The 19,640-nt window shown below is 40.0% G+C and overlaps 1 protein-coding gene and 1 long non-coding RNA gene across 5 annotated transcripts in view; one reads left to right on the top strand and one right to left on the bottom strand.

Annotated features, from left to right (window-relative positions):
- Positions 1-19,640, bottom strand: part of macrod2 (mono-ADP ribosylhydrolase 2) — a 636,986-nt gene that overhangs the window by 205,154 nt on the left and 412,192 nt on the right. For all 4 annotated transcript variants that reach the window (XM_083540474.1, XM_083540475.1, XM_083540472.1 and 1 more), the window contains exon 6: positions 14,849-14,970. In XM_083540474.1, the coding sequence (XP_083396600.1) occupies positions 14,849-14,970 (122 nt within the window). The remainder of the gene's footprint in view (positions 1-14,848; positions 14,971-19,640) is intronic.
- Positions 1-19,640, top strand: part of LOC310725556 — a 170,764-nt gene that overhangs the window by 78,240 nt on the left and 72,884 nt on the right. The gene's annotated exons all lie outside the window — the stretch shown is intronic.

The following is a 19,640-nucleotide window of genomic DNA, read 5'->3' as shown; positions in this document are numbered from 1 at the left end:
AATGGACAAATGGACAGATGCATGGACAGACAGACAGACAGACAGACAGACAGACAGACAGACAGACAGACAGACAGACAGACAGACAGACAGACAGTGGGATAGACAGACAGACAGACAGACAGACAGACAGACAGACAGACAGACAGACAGACAGACAGTGGGATAGATAGATAGATAGATAGATAGATAGATAGATAGATAGATAGATAGATAGATAGATAGATAGATAGATAGATAGATAGATAGATAGATAGATAGATAGATAGATAGATAGATAGATAGACAGACAAATGGATAGATGCATGGACAGACAGACAGACAGACAGACAGACAGACAGACAGACAGACAGACAGACAGACAGTGGGATAGATAGATAGATAGATAGATAGATAGATAGATAGATAGATAGATAGATAGATAGATAGATAGATAGATAGATAGATAGATAGATAGATAGATAGATAGATAGATAGATAGATAGATAGATAGATAGATACAGTGAGGAAAATAAGTATTTGAACACACTGCTATTTTGCAAGTTCTCCCACTTAGAAATCATGGAGGGGTCTGAAATTGTCATCGTAGGTGCATGTCCACTGTGAGAGACATAATCTAAAAAAAAAAATCCAGAAATCACAATATATGATTTTTTAACTATTTATTTGTATGATACAGCTGCAAATAAGTATTTGAACACCTGTCTATCAGCTAGAATTCTGACCCTCAAAGACCTGTTAGTCCGCCTTTAAAATGTCCACCTCCACTACATTTATTATCCTAAATTAGATGCACCTGTTTGAGGTCGTTAGCTGCATAAAGACACCTGTCCACCCCATACAATCAGTAAGAATCCAACTACTAACATGGCCAAGACCAAAGAGCTGTCCAAAGACACTAGAGACAAAATTGTACACCTCCACAAGGCTGGAAAGGGCTACAGGGAAATTGCCAAGCAGCTTGGTGAAAAAAGGTCCACTGTTGGAGCAATCATTAGAAAATGGAAGAAGCTAAACATGACTGTCAATCTTCCTCAGACTGGGGCTCCATGCAAGATCTCACCTCGTGGGGTCTCAATGATCCTAAGGAAGGTGAGAAATCAGCCCAGAACTACACGGGAGGAGCTATTCAATGACCTGAAAAGAGCTGGGACCACCGTTTCCAAGGTTACTGTTGGTAATACACTAAGACGTCATGGTTTGAAATCATGCATGGCAAGAAAGGTTCCCCTGCTTAAACCAGCACATGTCCAGGCACGTCTTAAGTTTGCCAATGACCATTAGGATGATCCAGAGGAGTCATGGGAGAAAGTCATGTGGTCAGATGAGACCAAAATAGAACTTTTGGGTCATAATTCCACTAAACATGTTTGGAGAAAGACGAATGATGAGTACCATCCCAAGAACACCATCCCTACTGTGAAGCATGGGGGTGGTAGCATCATGGTTTGGGGGTGTTTTTCTGCACATGGGACAGGGCGACTGCACTGTATTAAGGAGAGAATGACCAGGGCCATGTATTGTGAGTTTTTTTGGGAACAACCTCCTTCCCTCAGTTAGAGAATTGAAGATGGGTCGAGGCTGGTTCTTCCAACATGACAATGTCCCGAAGCACACAGCCAGGATAACCAAGGAGTGGCTCTGTAAGAAGCATATCAAGGTTCTGGCATGGCCTAGCCAGTCTCCAGACCTAAACCCAATCGAGAATCTTTGGAGGGAGCTCAAACACCGTGTTTCTCAGCAACCGGCTAGAAAACTGACTGATCTGGAGAAGATCTGTGTGAAGGAGTGGGCCAAAATCCCTCCTGCAGTGTGTGCAAACCTGGTGAAAAACTACAGGAAACGTTTGACCTCTGTAATTGCAAACAAAGGCTACTGTACCAAATATTAACATTGACTTTTTCAGGTGTTCAAATAATTATTTGCAGCTGTATCAAACAAATAAATAGTTAAAAAAAATCATACATTGTGATTTCTGGATTTTTTTTTAGATTATGTCTCTCACAGTGGACATGCACCTACGATGACAATTTCAGACCCCTCCATGATTTCTAAGTGGGAAAACTTGCAAAATCGCAGGGTGTTCAAATACTTATTTTCCTCACTGTAGATAGATAGATAGATAGATAGATAGATAGATAGATAGATAGATAGATAGATAGATAGATAGATAGATAGATAGATAGATAGATAGATAGATAGAAAAAACTCAATAAAACACATTAAATATACAATAGAAATAATAAGGAAGTGATTCTGACCTGAGAACTCCACTCAGTGAATTTAGCTAGCTAACACATTTAATACTAATGGGAATTCCGTAATATTTATCACATTCAAAACAATCAATGAATAAATCGATACTGGTCGCGTAAATAAATACGGCTAAAAGGAAGGAAAAACTCGCTCGTTTTCAATCGTTAACCCATTTAGGTGTTCAGGCCATTTTGGGTTACATATAAATAATATATTGTATAATCGTTTTTATGGTGAAGAGTTTTCGTTTTTAGGAGACAAACGTTTATTAACATTTCCCCCTTGGGGGCTGTGATTTGGCCTGCATAGTCAGAGTTTAACCCCTATTTTTAATGCACCTGCCCCCGATACTCACACACAAGCTCATAAATATTGGCAGCATTTCCAATAGCCGGAGTGTGAAGAAGATTCTTATCAAGTTTCTGAAAAGTGCAATGTTTTTATTATCACTGTTCAGGCTCTGAAATGTAAAAGAATAAAGCTAAATAAAAAAAAAAATTAATAAAAAAAAAAGAAATAAATTTAATGGGTTACTGATCGAAAGGTCTGGGGTTTAAGTCCCAATATCAGCAAGCTGAGACTCTAGGGCCCTTGACCAAGGCCCTTAACCCCGACGCATATAATGTTTCGCTCAATAATAAAATAAAAAAGTTAAGCCTCGCAAACATATGAGAAATAAAGCTAAAAAATATTGGGTTGCCAGTTGCCACAAAGTTAGAAGCACACAATTGTAAACAATGTCTTTAGATGCAGAAGCACGAAGTTTTCTCATCACTTGTACCAGGAGACCCATGAAGCCAGTTCCATGAAGATTTGCTTTCCATGGCTAAGAGTAGAAAATCTCCTGCAATAGAGCTCCATCCCTAGTGAACACATTTGGGATAAATGGGAACGCTGACTGCACCCCAGGCTTCCGCATTTTTCCTCACCTACATCAGTACCTGACTTTCCTTACACCGTGTCGGAATGAAACTCACCCAAATCTAGGGTTCCACCGAGAAGAATGCAGGTTATTATAAGAGCGATTCAGAAAGATGATTTCATGGACATATTGGAAAATTTCAGAACATCACACAAAAATGTTGTTGGGGTTTTATTTGTGTTTTATTCCTTAAAAGAAAGAAAATTACAAGTGTCTCGTTGGCGTCACATCGCTACGAAAGTACTTTATTAATCTACATTTACACACCTTCAAAATAATCCCCTTGCAAATCTGGCGAGTAGAATGGGTGCAGAAGTGAGATCTACTAACTTCCTGTCCATGATGAAATCTAGCTCAGAATAGCACCTGTTGCACTGCTCCTAATTAACACAGGATGATGTCTTACTGGCTTATAAAATTCGGTGCTCCCTGAGACTGTGCATGCAGCCTTGTGCTGCCATCTGTTGGCGCGTTACAAAAAAAGTCTCAAACCTTTTAATACCACCTCGTATTAATGCGTAATTAAGACAGGCTGGAACTCTCGACCACCAGAACTAGCATCGGTTTAATCAACAGCTTCTTCAGCTATCATCTCATGAGCTATGAAAAAGCCTCAGGTGCATCCACCAAGGAATACGCGCCATTGAAATTCCACCCGATCCACCGTTCTTCAGAGGGGAACCCTTTGCCTAAGAGCTCTCTCATGAGTCGATGCAGCAACGTGAAAGATTAATGGATTCTGTAAAGTTCTTTGATGACAGAGGTTCATTTCATATTTCCACAGAACTTCTTTTTTTTTTTTTATCTCTTGTCCACCATAAGTTTAAGTGTACAAGTTGCACTCAGACGCCGGGGTATTCGCGCTGTGGACGGCAGACGGCATCCTGAGGATTGTAATCAGCACCGGATTGTCTCCGAGACACCCCACGTAAGTTATTCAGTCTCTCTTCATCCCTAATCAGGCGTGATTACGCCCCAGGAGCTTCAGAGAAATGCCTTTTCTTGCCATACAGCACAATATTTCCACACCGAACTAAACTCCAGAGGATTAAATAGTCAAATTTAAATGTCAACCAATGCAAACATGCGTCCTGACCTACTTTTACATTCCTATGAAGAAAAAAATAAGACTCTCAGATCTGTTTCTTAGAAACGTCAGAGCCTTAATTAGAATTAGAAAAAAAATCATGATTCTGATCGGCAAAAAACCCTTTTTCTATCTTCTACATAAGTATAATTGTCTTTATTTACACCCAAACATCACACACACACACACACACACAAGCGTTTGTTCGGATAATAATGAGTATATCTACTGTATTCACACAAGAACTTGGCAAACACGAGAAAAAAACATGCGTCAGTTCACTAATTCGCAATTACCAAACTGGAGAAAGTACATCTCTCCGCGACCACCTCATTACGGCTCGTTTTTTTCTCTTTTTTTCTTGCACATTTTACTTCACAGCTCCGTGAGCTACGCATACAAAAGCAATCACGGAGAACGCCGTTTCATCCGTTCTGTAATTGAATTCGGTGCTACTTGCACACGCTGACAATAATGTATGAGTGAAACGGGCACAAAGGGCTGCAGGAGAAAGACTTGCGCTTTCTATTAAGCACATAAATGTGCATTAATTAATCACGCTTTAAACTGACACTCGGAAACACACTGGGTGGGTGAAGGTTGCCGAGAAGTAACATCTTATACAAAAACAGGAGCTCATTGGTTAAGGTTCATTGGTTTATTGATTAGAAGGTTTGGGGGGGTTTAACCCCCCAATATGGCCAAACTGCCATCCTTGGGGTCCTTGAGCAAGGCCCTTAAACCCCTGAGAGGCGCTATACCCGGGCTGGGGGAACTGATAGCTCAGTGGACTTCTGATTGGAAAGTCATAAACTCAAATCACAGCACCACCAAGATGCCACTTTTGGGCCCTTGAGTAAGACCCTTAACCCTCAACTGCTCGGCTGTATAAAAACTGTAAGTCACGCTGGTTAAGGGCATCTGCCAAATACCCTGTGCTCTCGCCCCTGCTTTCTAACATTGCTGGGACTATTTCTAATCTTATTGCTGATCCTATTGCTTTAGATTTACATCCGGTTTTTAAACAATCTGTTCTCCACGTGGAACCTGGCAACCCTTTGTGAACATCCAACTTCAGAAAACTATTGTCTACGGTCAACGCGACCGTTTTTTGGCCTACATCATTAATATAATACCAAGGAAATGGTACACTTACCAAGTAATTCTCAAACCAGTCTACTTCAAAATAGCAGCATCCAAAATACACAATATGAGCAACAGTTTCTGGACACCTGACCATAAGACTCGTATGTGCATTCCATTCCACATACAGTACTCATCTGGACTACTATGGGGAGGAGGGAGCTCAGTGGTTGAGACGTTGGACTTCTGATTAGAAGGTTGTGAGTTCAAATCCCAGCACCACTAAGCTGCCACAGCTGGGCCCTTGAGCAAGGCTCTTAACTCTTAACTGCTCAGATAATGTCACTTTGGATAAACTGTGTCTAGCAAATGCGTAAATTTGCTGTTTTAGTAACCTCCACTCTTCTGGGAAGATGTTCCACTAGATTTTGAGGAGATTTCTGCTCAGTCTGCCACAAGGGGTTCAGTAAAGTCAGGTACTGATGTATCGTCTACTACAGTCGTTAACATTCCGCAAGAAAGCGATATGGTGAACAGTAAGTACATACAGATTGTCCCCAATTTACAGTGATTCGACTTGCGATTTTTGGATCTTACGACAAAATTGTAAAAGAAATATATTAAATATTCCGTAGCAGACAAACATAACAGCGTATGCTCCGCCCACCAGTCGCGAACTGGCGCTCGTCCATGCGCCCGCTTCCACACACCTATATATACTGTATAGTCTATACATTACGGTAGTGTAAATTGCTTTGTTTTGTTACAGTATAATTACAGTATGCTATCCCATAATGAGGTGGCAAAGTAGATTATTATTATTATTATTTTTTTAACCAAAACACAGTCTGAATTCAGAATCCAGCCAGAGAGAGAGAGAGAGAGAGAGAGAGAGAGAGAGAGAGAGAGAGAGAGAGATGATGAGTTCTCGACATGCCACACTTACGTATATTAACATGACATTTAGGTGATGGTTACAGTAAAATTAGTAGGACATCTCGCCAGATTCTCTGACAGTTTCTTAAAAAACTGCTCCTGCTTCTGAAAGTCAGGCAGAGCGAGACTCCTCTACCTGACAATAAACTCCAGGTTGAAATAGGAAAAATCATGAGATTGCATTATAAGTCCCTGTTTACTTCATCTGCCTCAGCCTGAAGGCCAGACTACACCATTTACCTCTCGGCTTCAACCTCTTCACAAGCCATACCAGCTATAAAACAGCAGGAATGCGGTAATAATGAGCACAACATCGTTTCACAATATTGCAGCGGGTGACGTCCCCCAACCCCCCCACCACCACTAAAGAGGTACTTTCTCTTTACATGTGTAATATAAAAGCGACTTTCCAGTTCGGATGTTTAAACCCTGCCGAGCATTAAAGGCTTTCAAGGTTAGAAAACAATCATTTCTGAGTTATGATGTGATAAAAGAAAACAGGGCCACCAGCGATGCATAAGACGTCAAACTCTGCAGCCTTTTAAGAAAAATCACACGATCCAGTTTTTTTATGAAAGCCAAAAAGCAGCCGGGATGTGAATGTGAGTCGTTTGGACAGCTTGTGGTACAGTAAAAGTCAGAGTGCTCGTGTAAGAAAACGTTTATCTCTTTTTTTCGTATCTGTGAGTATCTGTGTCCCTGCATAATTTCATTACTAGCTCATAGTCATGTTCTGACCCGGAACAATAAGTTCCAGCAGTCAAGGTTTAGACGCACTGATGGGATTTGGTTATTGGTGCGGTGCTTTTTGCACCCTTTGTGCAATTGTAGGATCATAGTTCTCTCCTAAAATGTGTATTTAATAGTTGGTAAACTGTTATTCACTAAAAAAAAAATATATAAAAAATTTTAAATCCTTTCTTCAAAGAGCTGAAGCTGCAGAGACACGAAAAGTCAGAGTCGTTATCTAGCGGACTGCAGCCGAAGAAGTTCGATGAACAAATTATTTTATTTGAGTAAACACTGTAGAACGAATGAATAAAAACTCTAACAAAATATATATATAAAAAAAAATTCCATAAAATGTCAGTGCATACAGTATAAAATATAAAATAAAAGAAAAAAAAGAAAAAACACGACTCGAGTACCTACAGAGTAATACTGCGTCCTTCATATCTTCAAATACTCTTTATCATATTTATAATAGAGACATAAAACTTTGTGCTTCTCTCCGAAAAATGTCGAGCTCCTGGAGGGGTTTCGTGGAAGAAGTTAAAACATAAAATTTATAAAGGAACTCTGGCTAACAATTACATCCGGCCGTACATATTGGATCCCAAGTCTGAAATTAAACATCAAGAAGAAAATCAGCATGGACAACTACAGCATATACTGTATAATAAGTACTGAACAAGGTTCTCCTTCCCTCACATCCAAAATCACAATGCTTTGGAGACCTTCTTCTCAAGCAAGCCCTGTGCAGTGCTGGCAATGACTTCTGTAACCGATTGAAGCATGGTGGTGGGTGTGTTCTTGCTCTCACTCTTTCGCGACGAGGTACATACTTTCCGAAAATTATACGAATCCGGGAGAAGTCTTTTTGGCACAGTCCAAATTTTTTGAAACGTTGGCCATGTTTAGCATGATGAATTCAATTTTTTAACAATAACTCCAAATGCATGAAAAAGCATTAGACCCCTGCATTAGGTCGTTAGAACTCATTGTTCATCACTCATTTCATGACTCATCAAAGTATAATAAAAAAGAACTGTCATTAGGAATTTAGCCATTACAGCAAATACAATTTTGGAATTTTTAAACCTCGTGCCAACAGTGCAACCATGGGCTCTTCTAAGCTGCAGATCGAGGAACTTAAATGAAGCTACATCAGGTGCCTACACGGCAGGAAAAGACAGTAAATAAGGCTTGTGGAACACATGGCAAAGTTAGCAAGACCAAGGAAATATGTCCTATAGGACACTAAGGGTTAAGAAGATTCGTTGACTCAGTAGTTAGGGTGAACCGTTCACCAGCATTTGCACATTAGCAGCATTAGCCGTTGTATGGAGCCCCGAGAATATAAGCCCAAGCTTTTTTTTTTTTTTTTTTTTATTAAAATCAAAACTCTGTGATGACGAATTAATATGCCAAAGGAATGAATTTGCAATTTGGGAAAAATGCACTTCAGTAAACACAAGCAAACTCTGGAAGCTAATGTGACCCAGTCGGTCAAGAAACTAAAGCTGAAAAGGTTCTACCGTGGGAACAGCTACTACATTAAAAAATGCAAGCTGAAGGTTTCGGTATGACCCTCACAGTCCCTCGACATGAACAGCATTGAAAATCTCTATCCAGATCTTAAAACATGCTCAGGATAATAAACATTCTGCAGGGAAGAGGGTGGATGTACATTTTTTAAACAGGAAAAGAAAGATTTCTAGGTGGCAAAAAAATGCACTTGCAAGCTGTGAGGGTGTGTAAGTTTTAACTTAGAAAGGCGTCTAAAGTTTTGCACATGCCCCATTGACCGTTGTTTTTACATTGTATTTACATGTATGGCATCTTATCCAGAGAAACTTACAAATATCGAATTTATTAGCCTCGAATTTAATGTGCAGGTGAGGATTATGGGAAATTACAAACTGTAGTGCTGGGATTTGAAATAACCATTGTTGGGTGTGTTTACATACATAATTTAGCAAAACAGAGCAACCTACTATACTGCAATGTATAAATGTTACAGTATATAATGTATGTGACAGCAGGCGCACGGACAAGCGCTGGTTTGCGAGTTTAGGGCCGAGTCGGGCGAAACGAGTGGTATGAAACGGAAGCAGACAAAAGCTGAAATATTGCTTTAAAACACCAAAAACACAAAAGAAAAATGAACTCAAACTTGAAACAAATGAGCTCTGTCGACTGCTAGTGAGAGTAAAGCATCTCACAAGGTTTTACAACGTGTTGTACCGCATATACAGTACGTTGCTACGCTCATCATAAGATGGAAAAATCCTAACATCGTAATATTGTATATATATATATATATATATATATATATATATATATATATATATATATATATATATATATATATATATATATATATGAAGATCATCACTCCCGGAGTATCTGTTCCTAGCAGACTGACAGTTTGTCTGTAACTTCAACAAAGCAAAAAAGATCACAGCCTGGCCTAAATTCGGCAGATCCATCATTGTCCTTCATGTTCATCCAGCTCAGTGTGAGCTCTAGCTTGTCTGACTGATTTAAATAATGGGACTAACCTGCATTAGAAACATGTTTCTCATTCCACATATTTTACACAAGTCTCAATCGCTTCACAATATGCCATGCTTTCTGTCTAGACGTTTAAACAATGTTCCCGCCCCTTTTTTAATTGGCCATGTAGTAATGAAAGAGTAGAAAAAGAAATCTGACCAAAACCGAAAAAAAAACTAAACAAAAATATTGAACATAAAGTATATATATTGATATATTATATCCACATATAGCTGGAAAAGTCAGATGTCTCAATACTCTTGTCCATAAATTATTGTTCATAAAGTTTACAGAATAAAATAAGGAGTTTGCAATAAGCTTTTTTCTCTTGGTCCATGTTGTCCTGGTTATAATCCATTTCAGGACTGAATCACAATAAAATCAAGTCACACAAGTTGGTTGATGATGTTTTGGATAAACAGAGACATTTTTCTTTGTTAACAGTTGGAAGGAGAGGACATGTTTTGAGTTTGGGAGAGTTGGATCACTAGAAAAAGTTGAAGGCTTCCAGATGGCTGTGTCCTCATTTATAATGGATTATTTTAAGGTTTTGTTTATGGAAAAAAAAAAAACCCAGGCTGATTTATATAGACAGGAAACTGATCCCACTTTACTATTTCCCCTTTAGGTCATCTCTGAGGACATGCAAGGTCCCTAACTCCCCCAACGTCCATAAACTGCACCATTAGTGACACTCGGGACTGACCCGACCCGTTCCAAATGCATGCATGCGTGAATAAAACTAAGACAGGCCACTTGTACCCACATATCAGCGCTTGATAACTTGGGGGCATTTTTCCTGCTTGATCTTCCATTACAAATGGCCACTGTGGGAGGCAAAGCCCCATGAAGTCAACACCCTCAGTGTGAACACAAATTTGAAATCATTGCTCCACTCCAAAAGCTTGTATTCTCTCAGATATTTGCCTTTGCTTAGGTTCTAAATTTGTAATCATCTACAAACACAAATCATTCCTTTCAGCCAAGATACAGAAAGTATGAACATCCCTGACACGGTTTCTCACTCGACTATAATGCAGGCACCATCCAATAAACGGAAATGAGCTCAACGTTTTCTGCTGCCAACAAATATTGACAATAGGATCGAGCCGCTTCATTACAAATGCAGATGGTCAAATTGTCACAATTCCTTCTCAATCCAGGCCATTTTTCAAGCCAAATCCACCGATGACATTTCTTCGACGACATTCCTATACGTGCGAAACATCTAGCGCTGACTTCTCACCCGAACAAAAAGCTATTGTGTTCGGGAATTTATTCGAATCTCATAGCGAGCCGCGAGCCCTCGAGGCAACAGTATTTTGAAGAGCATTCTACAGCTCGGTGGACACATGGCAAACCCACTAGTGCTTGGCTGTGGTCTCCACTATTCCCAAAGCTGGTGTTCTGGAACGTGCTTCTCGCTGCTGATTACCAAGTGAGCCTTGTGGGGAACCATGACATGCTGCCCACTTGGCCGGAGAGAAAATAGGCACATGGGCACGAGTGTGTGTTCATGTCTCGAGAGATTTCTGCAAGAGTAAGAGAGAATGGGACGAGTATCTGGGGTTGGACTGCGACGAATAAACTGATACACCATGATATTATATATATATATATATATATATATATATATATATATATATATATATATATATATATATATATATATATAATAAAATACGAACCGGAGCAACTATGCAAATCTACGCATGGAGAAGAATGGATATTTCTATGATAATAATAATAGTAGAAATAGTAGAAAGTCAACATTGTGTAATTCACACCTTTTATAAACCTTCTTATGATATTTTCCCATTTTTAATATATTACAATGGACAAAGGTTCAGACTGGACAGAGACAAAGAGAGGACGTTAGCGGTCTCTACCTGCCCCTCTAAAAAGTGTTGAACTGCAGTCGGGAGGTTAAACGCCTCGTTTCTTGGCTCAGGGAGCTCATCATTTTTCTAGATGAAGCCCATCCTTCATCAGGTTTCCGAACCAGCAGTTAAAGCCGAGCATGCACAAGTGATGTGCTAAACTCATGTAGAATACGATATCATAACATTACTCATCCAGATCGTTCGTATTCCCAGAAATAAGTAGAGTTTCGATGCAATCAATTAGTAGTAAAACCTTGGGGAGTTTATTAGTTAAATACATTTTGAAAAAAAAGAAATCCCTGTGGAATCATTTAGCTAAATATCCATGAAGAAAAGCACTTTAAGAGAAAATTGGAAACAAAAAAAATCATCCAATGAGTTTCAACCACATGAAATGAGACAAACAGTGTACATAAAAAAAAAAAGTGACATATTCACATTGAAATCTCCATTTCAAGACCTAATATGCTCAAGATTTGCAAAAATAAGTCCCTATCTCTTGAGATAATCAAGAGGAATTTATCCCTGTTGTGCACACGGATTACAGCATGTGTTCCAAACCCATATGGCCTGAGGGGGAAAGCTTTGGACTCGCTAGCACTGGAATTATGCAGCTAGCCCTTCCTCAGTCTTTCTTCGGCTCTCAGGTTTTTTTTTTTTTAGGTAACGCTCCTTGTTTAGAATTCATCCCATCGTAATGCACAGAAATCTCCACGGAAGGCGCTGCGTTATCTCTGAAACTAAACCTTAACCCTTTTAAGCATGCCTCATTGGTAAGAAGCCTCCTCCCTTCTGCACTTTCCAATAAGCTTAGCGCTAATCCACTATCCGGCTATCCTCTAAGCATCCACAGCTAGTCAGCATGAGCTGCCCCTAGGCTAAAGAACACCGTGGGGGTAATAAAAGATGCTCATCAGCAAGACCGAGCGAGACAGCGACCAGAGGATTTTGCCACACTGCACGTTTTCGTGTATTGAAAATAAATAGATATGGTTTTTAGGTGCAGTGCAGAGCTCATCGGACAACGTCCAGCCATCCGCAGGGGCTCGTTCAATCAGGAGCAGCTGTCCAAACACGCTGTCCTGCCTTCTCGGTGGAAGCGAAGCCCTGTTTCTCATCAATATGTGAAGCGCTAAATAAATAAATGAAAGTGGAAACCGAAATAAATGTGTAGGAACGCGGCTGCAGAAGAGCAGGGAAGTGGAGACGGCCCCGGACGGGGGGAAGAAAAACAGGAGCCTGAAAAACGTGGCCCCTTTCCTGAGTCGCTCCGATTGCAGTTCATGAGAGCTTGGAGGAATTTGGGAAGTTAGAGTACATGTCAGGTCGGCCTGTTATTCCTGTGTGGTCTGTCTGACAACAGCGAGTTAACTACACATCTAATCAGGATTTAGTCACGGCTACTAAAGCAGCAATTCGGGCTTGCAAATGAACTCTGGTTGGGGGGCCGAGGAGACGTGAGTGGACCACGATGAAGCAGCTCACCTCATCCTCATGATGAGACTGAACCCCAAGCGTTAGCAGTGTGTGTCTGTCTGAGGTGGCCTCAACACTGCTAATTTCTGGTAATAGTCAATGATCTGCGCTGGGGCTTAGGCTTAGAGAAACAGTATTGGGATTTTGGAACGCTCTCCCAGGCTGTGGCCACCACGAATTAAAGCAGATTCATAAGTTATGTGGAGCAGATGGTGGAGACAGGGCCAGCAGCTGGAGCAGCGTGGCTTCTGACGCCGCTTCTTCCCAGGCCAAACACTCTGGTCTGCGGCCAGATTCATTAAGGCATTGGGACTCGGTCGTCTGGAAGCCCACGGAGCTGAAAAATGACCTGAGTTTATTGCTTATAAACATGGCCGGTGCTCTTCATTGCACATAGCACTGTAAAAATTACTGCCTTGCGTATGTATTTACTCACCAATGAACTTTTTTGTAGTGATGGAAGTCCTGGAAGTGAGCATGTATATGTGTACCGGGGCGGGGTCTCATTCCCAAGTAAGTAACGCAAAATCCATATCGCAAACGTGTTCAATCACTCCAAAGTTGCCATTAGAGGCCATGCTTTGTACAATACAGGCATTGGGGATGCCCAAAAAGTCACGTGATCTTAACATAAATTAATGGTTTCACGGCACCAGTGAACCGACTAATGGTCCGCTATCATATCAAAAGCGGCCTCTAGATACGACTAACTGAAACCATGTGCTGTTTGATTTACACGTGAGACTGTGCGCTGCACGGAGAGCGCTATATTATATTTATTATGTATAATTTATTAATTACCTAAATATTTATTCATTAATACATACACATGTATTTCCTTTAGAACAAATTCACTATTATACATGAAGTGCTATTGTTTTTTCATCCGGTATTCATTTAAAAAACAACGAGGGGTTGATTAATCGGTTATCGGAAAAATCGATCCAACCTAGCTATCGTTATCAGTAAAATCCACAACATCGTTCGACCTCTAAAATACAACATACATCTGATGATCATCCGGCCAAAAATTCCAGTCAGAAAAACTCACAGAGATGAAGATGTTAACAAGCCAAACATAACCTATTACAATTCAAAACATTTAAACAATTCTGCTTAGAGGTTTCCAATAGATATAGTAGAAATCACGTCTGAGACCATTCCATCGAACTGCACGCACTTTCTAACCAATTACTTATACTATTTATGAAAAACATTATAATCATGTACTGAAGTCTTTTAAAAAGCCAAATGTTTCACCACTAAAAACGTGGCCACCCCAAGGGTCCCCGATAAACGAGCCGTAGCTTGTTTCATTGTCCGGTCCTTATAGTGTATTCATTTTTAAAAAGGCTTCAAAAACAAAACTATCGAAAATATAAAGAGTGCCATAAAATAATGACTGCAGAACTCAAGAGAGAGTGGCATAGAGTGGCATAGAGTGGCTGCCAACAACGAAGATGGTTCAAGACCTTGTTTTTCTGTCCAAGGACTGAGCAGCAGAGCACTTCAAATCCCTTCAGTGACAACACGGCTTGTAATTTTATCAGCCAGATATACAGAGTTTCCAACATAAATGTAAGTACAGATCCTTTGAAACTACAAGTGATTATTCTAGTTTTCTTCATTTCATTCACTTCACACTAAATCCAATCCTTTCTTGATGGATTTATCAAAAAAAGAAAAAAAAAAAGAAAAAAAAAAAAGATTAGATAAATAATGTTAACTCATTAGAAAAATTGTTTAGCAGTTTTGCCAAACCTCCAACTTACCCCAGTTACAATATCTTTTTAAGGTATGTTAAAGCTGATTATCATAATAACACACTGTAACTAAGAAATGCCCCCTGATTGCCACCAAATCCACCCAGCTGAGTCTTAAACATCGGCAATTTTATAAAGATAAAAGGATTTGTACAACACTCACCACAGAGCGCAAGCTGTAGTCCTTCACCAGCTTTAGGGAGCTCTTGTAGCAGGATGCGAGATCCTCTCTTTGGACCGGGCCTACGTTTCCTCTAGCAATGGGGCCAACGGTGTGGATCACATCTGCGAAACAAAAAGCAGACGTCTGTGTTCAGTAATCGGTTCCAATTCGGGCAATAAGCTAAGCAGAATAAGAATTCATTCTTACAAAGTCAGATATCAGAGATATCACAGATAAACTCCGTGTGATTCCGTGGTCGAGGTTCCGTGGCCATTTAAGATGTGCTGATACAGCAGTTATGATAAGTACGTGCAGTACAGATAAAACGAGGGAATTTACACCAACCGATCTTCATATTTCAAATAAATAATGTACAACATTTACTTAGAAAGCAGCCTGAAAAGCATGTCTGCCTTTCTCAGGCTACAAGAACTAAACTCATTAATAAAATCCTCCAGAAGTCTTTCATGCTAATACTTTAGCATTAAAGTGCGTAGAATTTTAACAGCTAATAATTCATTATGTAATAATTACGTTCTATTACAGGTTATGTAAATATACTGTACATTTTAGTCCTAACAACCCTGCCAGCTGAACAAATTCAACCCTGAGGAAATATCCGGAATGTCCCAAAAATGATACTGATGTGTTTAAATGTGTATAAAGACATTAGCATAGTTAAACAAAAGCTCGTGGAATACGTCTTGTACGTTGTGTTTTCTAACTCGTAAAAAAGCGATTATTTCAAGATTAAAAAAAATAGTCGAAACAATTAAATTGTACGATTTTAAAGATTTTTTTTTTCCAGATTAATTGTTTTTTTTGTTTTGTTTCTTTCAAAAAAAGCTTCATTATTTGGGGCTACATGGTACAATGATCTTAATATCAGGCAGATCCAGAAGCCTGTTATACTCTGATAGGAATGCATTAACTTGTGCAGTGGACTGTGTGGAAATATTAGCATGCTCTGCAAACAGCAATGTCGTTTGTCTTCACAATGGGACAATAGCGCCTATTTAAACGAGTCCGACTGTCCTGAAAATCTGGCGTGTTAATGAAACTCTGGTGCAGATAGAAAATCAATTAGAATTCTTTTTGTCGCTGTCTGTATTCCGACTGCACTCGTATCTATTCTGGCCTCGTACCTCTCATCGCATCGTGACGTTACGGCGTGTCAGTCGGTGCTAACTTCGCACCGGCAGAAACAAGATGGGAGCTTAATAGAATCATAGGAACGATGACAGGAAAAATCAGAGAAGTTGAGTATTGATCCAACGGAGAAATAAAGCAGGTCTTTTTTCGACTCGCTCCTCAAGGTGCCTTAAGGTGGGCGGAAAAGTGAGGTAACCATGCCAGCATGCCAGAGGCGTTCATGTTTAGCGCTTGTAAACCATGCTAATTTGACTTCAGCTGGCAGAGACCTCTGGAAAAAAACGAGAAACTGGTGAATAACAGTGGCCTTGCCAGAGGGACTGGGGGTGGGGAGGTACGATTAATAAAAATATACATTTTTTTTTCACAAAGTAAACTTCCTCACACAGGACTGCTTGTCCCGAGCCTCGTATATGGGATAGTTGTGGAGCAGGAAGTGTGTTTCCATTATTTAGTGAGACATTACAGGGACGATTTCTTCTCTAGTGCTTTTGTAAATGGAGAGAGCAGTATTAAAGAGGGAAAAATAAACAGAGACTGAGAGAGGGAGGGCAAAAGGCTGAGCTTTTCTCATTGCATAATCTCCGTTCTTATGAATAAAACCACGGCTAATATTTGATGTGCTTCTACCGCATTACATATCAATTCGCGAGCCAAAAGAACCCTGTCAGAAATAGTCTAGAGGGAAAAAAAAATTAAATAATAATTAAAATACTCCTCTTTCTATCTTCGTAAACAAGACAGGACAAAATGTAGAAATAATTGCTTGAGTGGAATTGTTTCGTTTCTCTGGAGAAATATTAATGGCGTTCATATAGAAAGAGCGTGACACGTCCGATTGCATGATTCGTCTGAAGCCGAAAGTGCCATAAATCTCACTTTAAGGCCTATTAGAGACTGATAATGTCGTGACTCATTAATTTGACTTCTCCACATCAAATAGGCATTTGTGCATTCAAATATTAAATCCTGTTAAACACGGATAATTGAAATGTGCCACTGGGAAACATGAGGGAAATGTAGGCGGGAAAGCATCTTACTTTCGAAGCCCGATGCTGTAGGACGTTTACGTCTATGGGATGGAGCCTGTGTGAAAGTGTGTGTGGGTGTTTTAGGAGGTACAAATACATAATATGTCAATTTACCTGTCAAACAAATCTTTCTTTTATCCCCAAAAAACCCACAAGTGTTATTTATTTGAACTTATACTACACACAGTACTAGAATAATTGCTCCCAGCAACTCCAAAAGTATTGGGACGCCACAAACAACAACGTTCATCATTCCAGTACGCTATATTTGGTTTCTCCTCAAAATGCTAATACAACATTGGAGGCACACAATTGTAAAGTATGGGTTTGTATATGGTTGCATGAGATTTTACTCGATCTAGGAGACCTCAAACCCTGTTCAAGTATGGCAAAGCCCCCGTGCACAAAAAGCCAGATATGGCATGGAAGATCATCAACCCTGAGCAACACGAGAACTTTGAGGATGGATTTGGACCATTGTTTTGCATTTAATCGCTGCACCATAACAATGATGAAACTGTAATGAGCGGACATTCGGTTCCAGATGAGGATGGATTCTCGTTGAGGTCTGGTTCTTCTTAAGGTTTCTTCCTCATGCCATCTCAGTGAGATTTTCTTTGCCCCTGTTGCCACTGACGCACTCATTAGGGAGAAACTTACAATTATACTGAACAAACCTGTACATTCTTTTCTAAACGTTTATTTCTGTGAAGCTGATTTGAGACAATGTTTATTGTTAAAATGTGCTATATAAATAAAAATGAAGATTTTGATTGGCCTTCTATCACCTCAACTATGACCTCAACTCTATTTGACTATACTAACACCCTTGTATCTGAATAAATCTCCACAAATCTCCACAAAATCTAGCGGAACATCATTTCCGAAAGAGTGTTAAGCTTATTATAAAAGCAACCCAATTGTAGGTTAAATGTGGAATGGGATGTCCATAAAGTACATCCAAATCTTATGGTGAGAACTTTTGGCTGAACAGTGTATCTGAAAAAAGCAAAAAAAACAAACAAAAAAATACATGCAAACAGAAATGTAAAACCACTTCGCACTTTCTGTTCTTCGGAAGTCCATAGAGAAGACGTAAGAGTGCTGAAGTGTGCATGCTGGAAACCCTGAGCCCACACTCTGTCCAAAACACTACAACATTTATACCAGGTAATGAAAATAAGACAGAGCAGTGGCTTCCGAAAGAATCATTTACGCCGGTATGAAACAGCATCGGCCGTGCTTAAAGAAGCATTTTTTCAATCGTGTGTGTGTGTGTGTGTGTGTGTGTGTGTGTGTGTGTGTGTGTGTTCTAGATGCTGGCATGGACCTTAATGAGGCTGTAACTCTGTGAAATATTGTCTCTTCCCACACCAGCCGGACTGGACCAGCCTCGCACAATGTGGCCATAATGTGCCCGTTGCTTTCTATGAAAAATGCATGAGGCATTGGCCCGCTGGAGCTGCAACACACCAATTAGTGTGTGTGTGCAGGCACCGGACAGGGCCGCGGGTGAATTCATAAAAAGCGAAAGCAGCGCCATTATCACTGGCATGAACGCTTACTCAAGGAGGATAAAAATCCCACGACAAAATATTATAAATAAAACATCACAGCCACCCTGAGCTGCGCTGGATGAGTTCGATTGTGGCATTCAGCTGTACAAAACACTGCTACTTACGATGCGCGCTGCATTCACGCTTCCGAGAATTCTTCTGAGGTTTATATCTGATAGGTGAGGAATAAACACGCTACCGTTGTCGGCTCGACTTGAAATTATTGGGAAATGGATTCTTTGTCTACAACGGCATACCCAGAAGTGGGAAGTTGGAGATCGAAATTGTTGATCGTGCTGCACACATTCGAGCTACAGTACTTGAACAGAAACTGGAAGTAAAAACGTATCTAACAAAAACACGTTTTATCAAAGAAACCTACTTGAATTAGAATTAAAAGCTGAGAGGCCATTTTCTTTTTCTTTCTGGCTGGAGCTGGGAAATTACGAGTTATGACCTCTAGTCAAAGATTAGCTACAATATAATGTCCTATTGATTACAATATTTAATTGATTAGCAAATATCACGTACATCTAAATACAAATTTCGTCTCCTACCCAGCCTTCTTTTTTACTTTATTGAAAGTAATGCGAAAAAACGTCATACCCCAAATAAAACACGTGTCCTGAAGACTCTTGCTGACTGCTACAAAGTGCTAAAACTGGAGACTCCTTACATATAGTAAATATTACATAAACACGTGTAGGAAAAGTCACCGTGTCAGCAAATGTCTGAGAAATCTGTTTAGATGATTGGATGTGTGGAGCACTTTATTAAACAAAAAAGATACATAATAATCCTTATTTATCTCCCTGCTGCCACCTGCTGCCACTTTACTTCCGTTCTCCAGCTCTCTCTCTCTCTCTCTCTCTCTCTCTCTCTCGTTCATCATGCTGAGGTACCACCTCAGTGCTCCTGTACCTTTATTCTCTTCAGATCCACCTCTGGATGGAGTTCTCTTTAATGTTAGACCACTCTGTGAAGCTGGGGATGGTTCCACGTGAACAGCCTAAAGGTCCATCAGGTTACTGAGCAACTCAAGAACAGGATGGA

Source organism: Silurus aristotelis (assembly GCF_946808225.1).
Source record: "Silurus aristotelis genome assembly, chromosome: 4".
Classification (NCBI taxonomy): domain Eukaryota; kingdom Metazoa; phylum Chordata; class Actinopteri; order Siluriformes; family Siluridae; genus Silurus; species Silurus aristotelis.
Note: the sequence above shows the minus strand (reverse complement) of the source record. Positions and strands in the feature narration are given on the sequence as shown.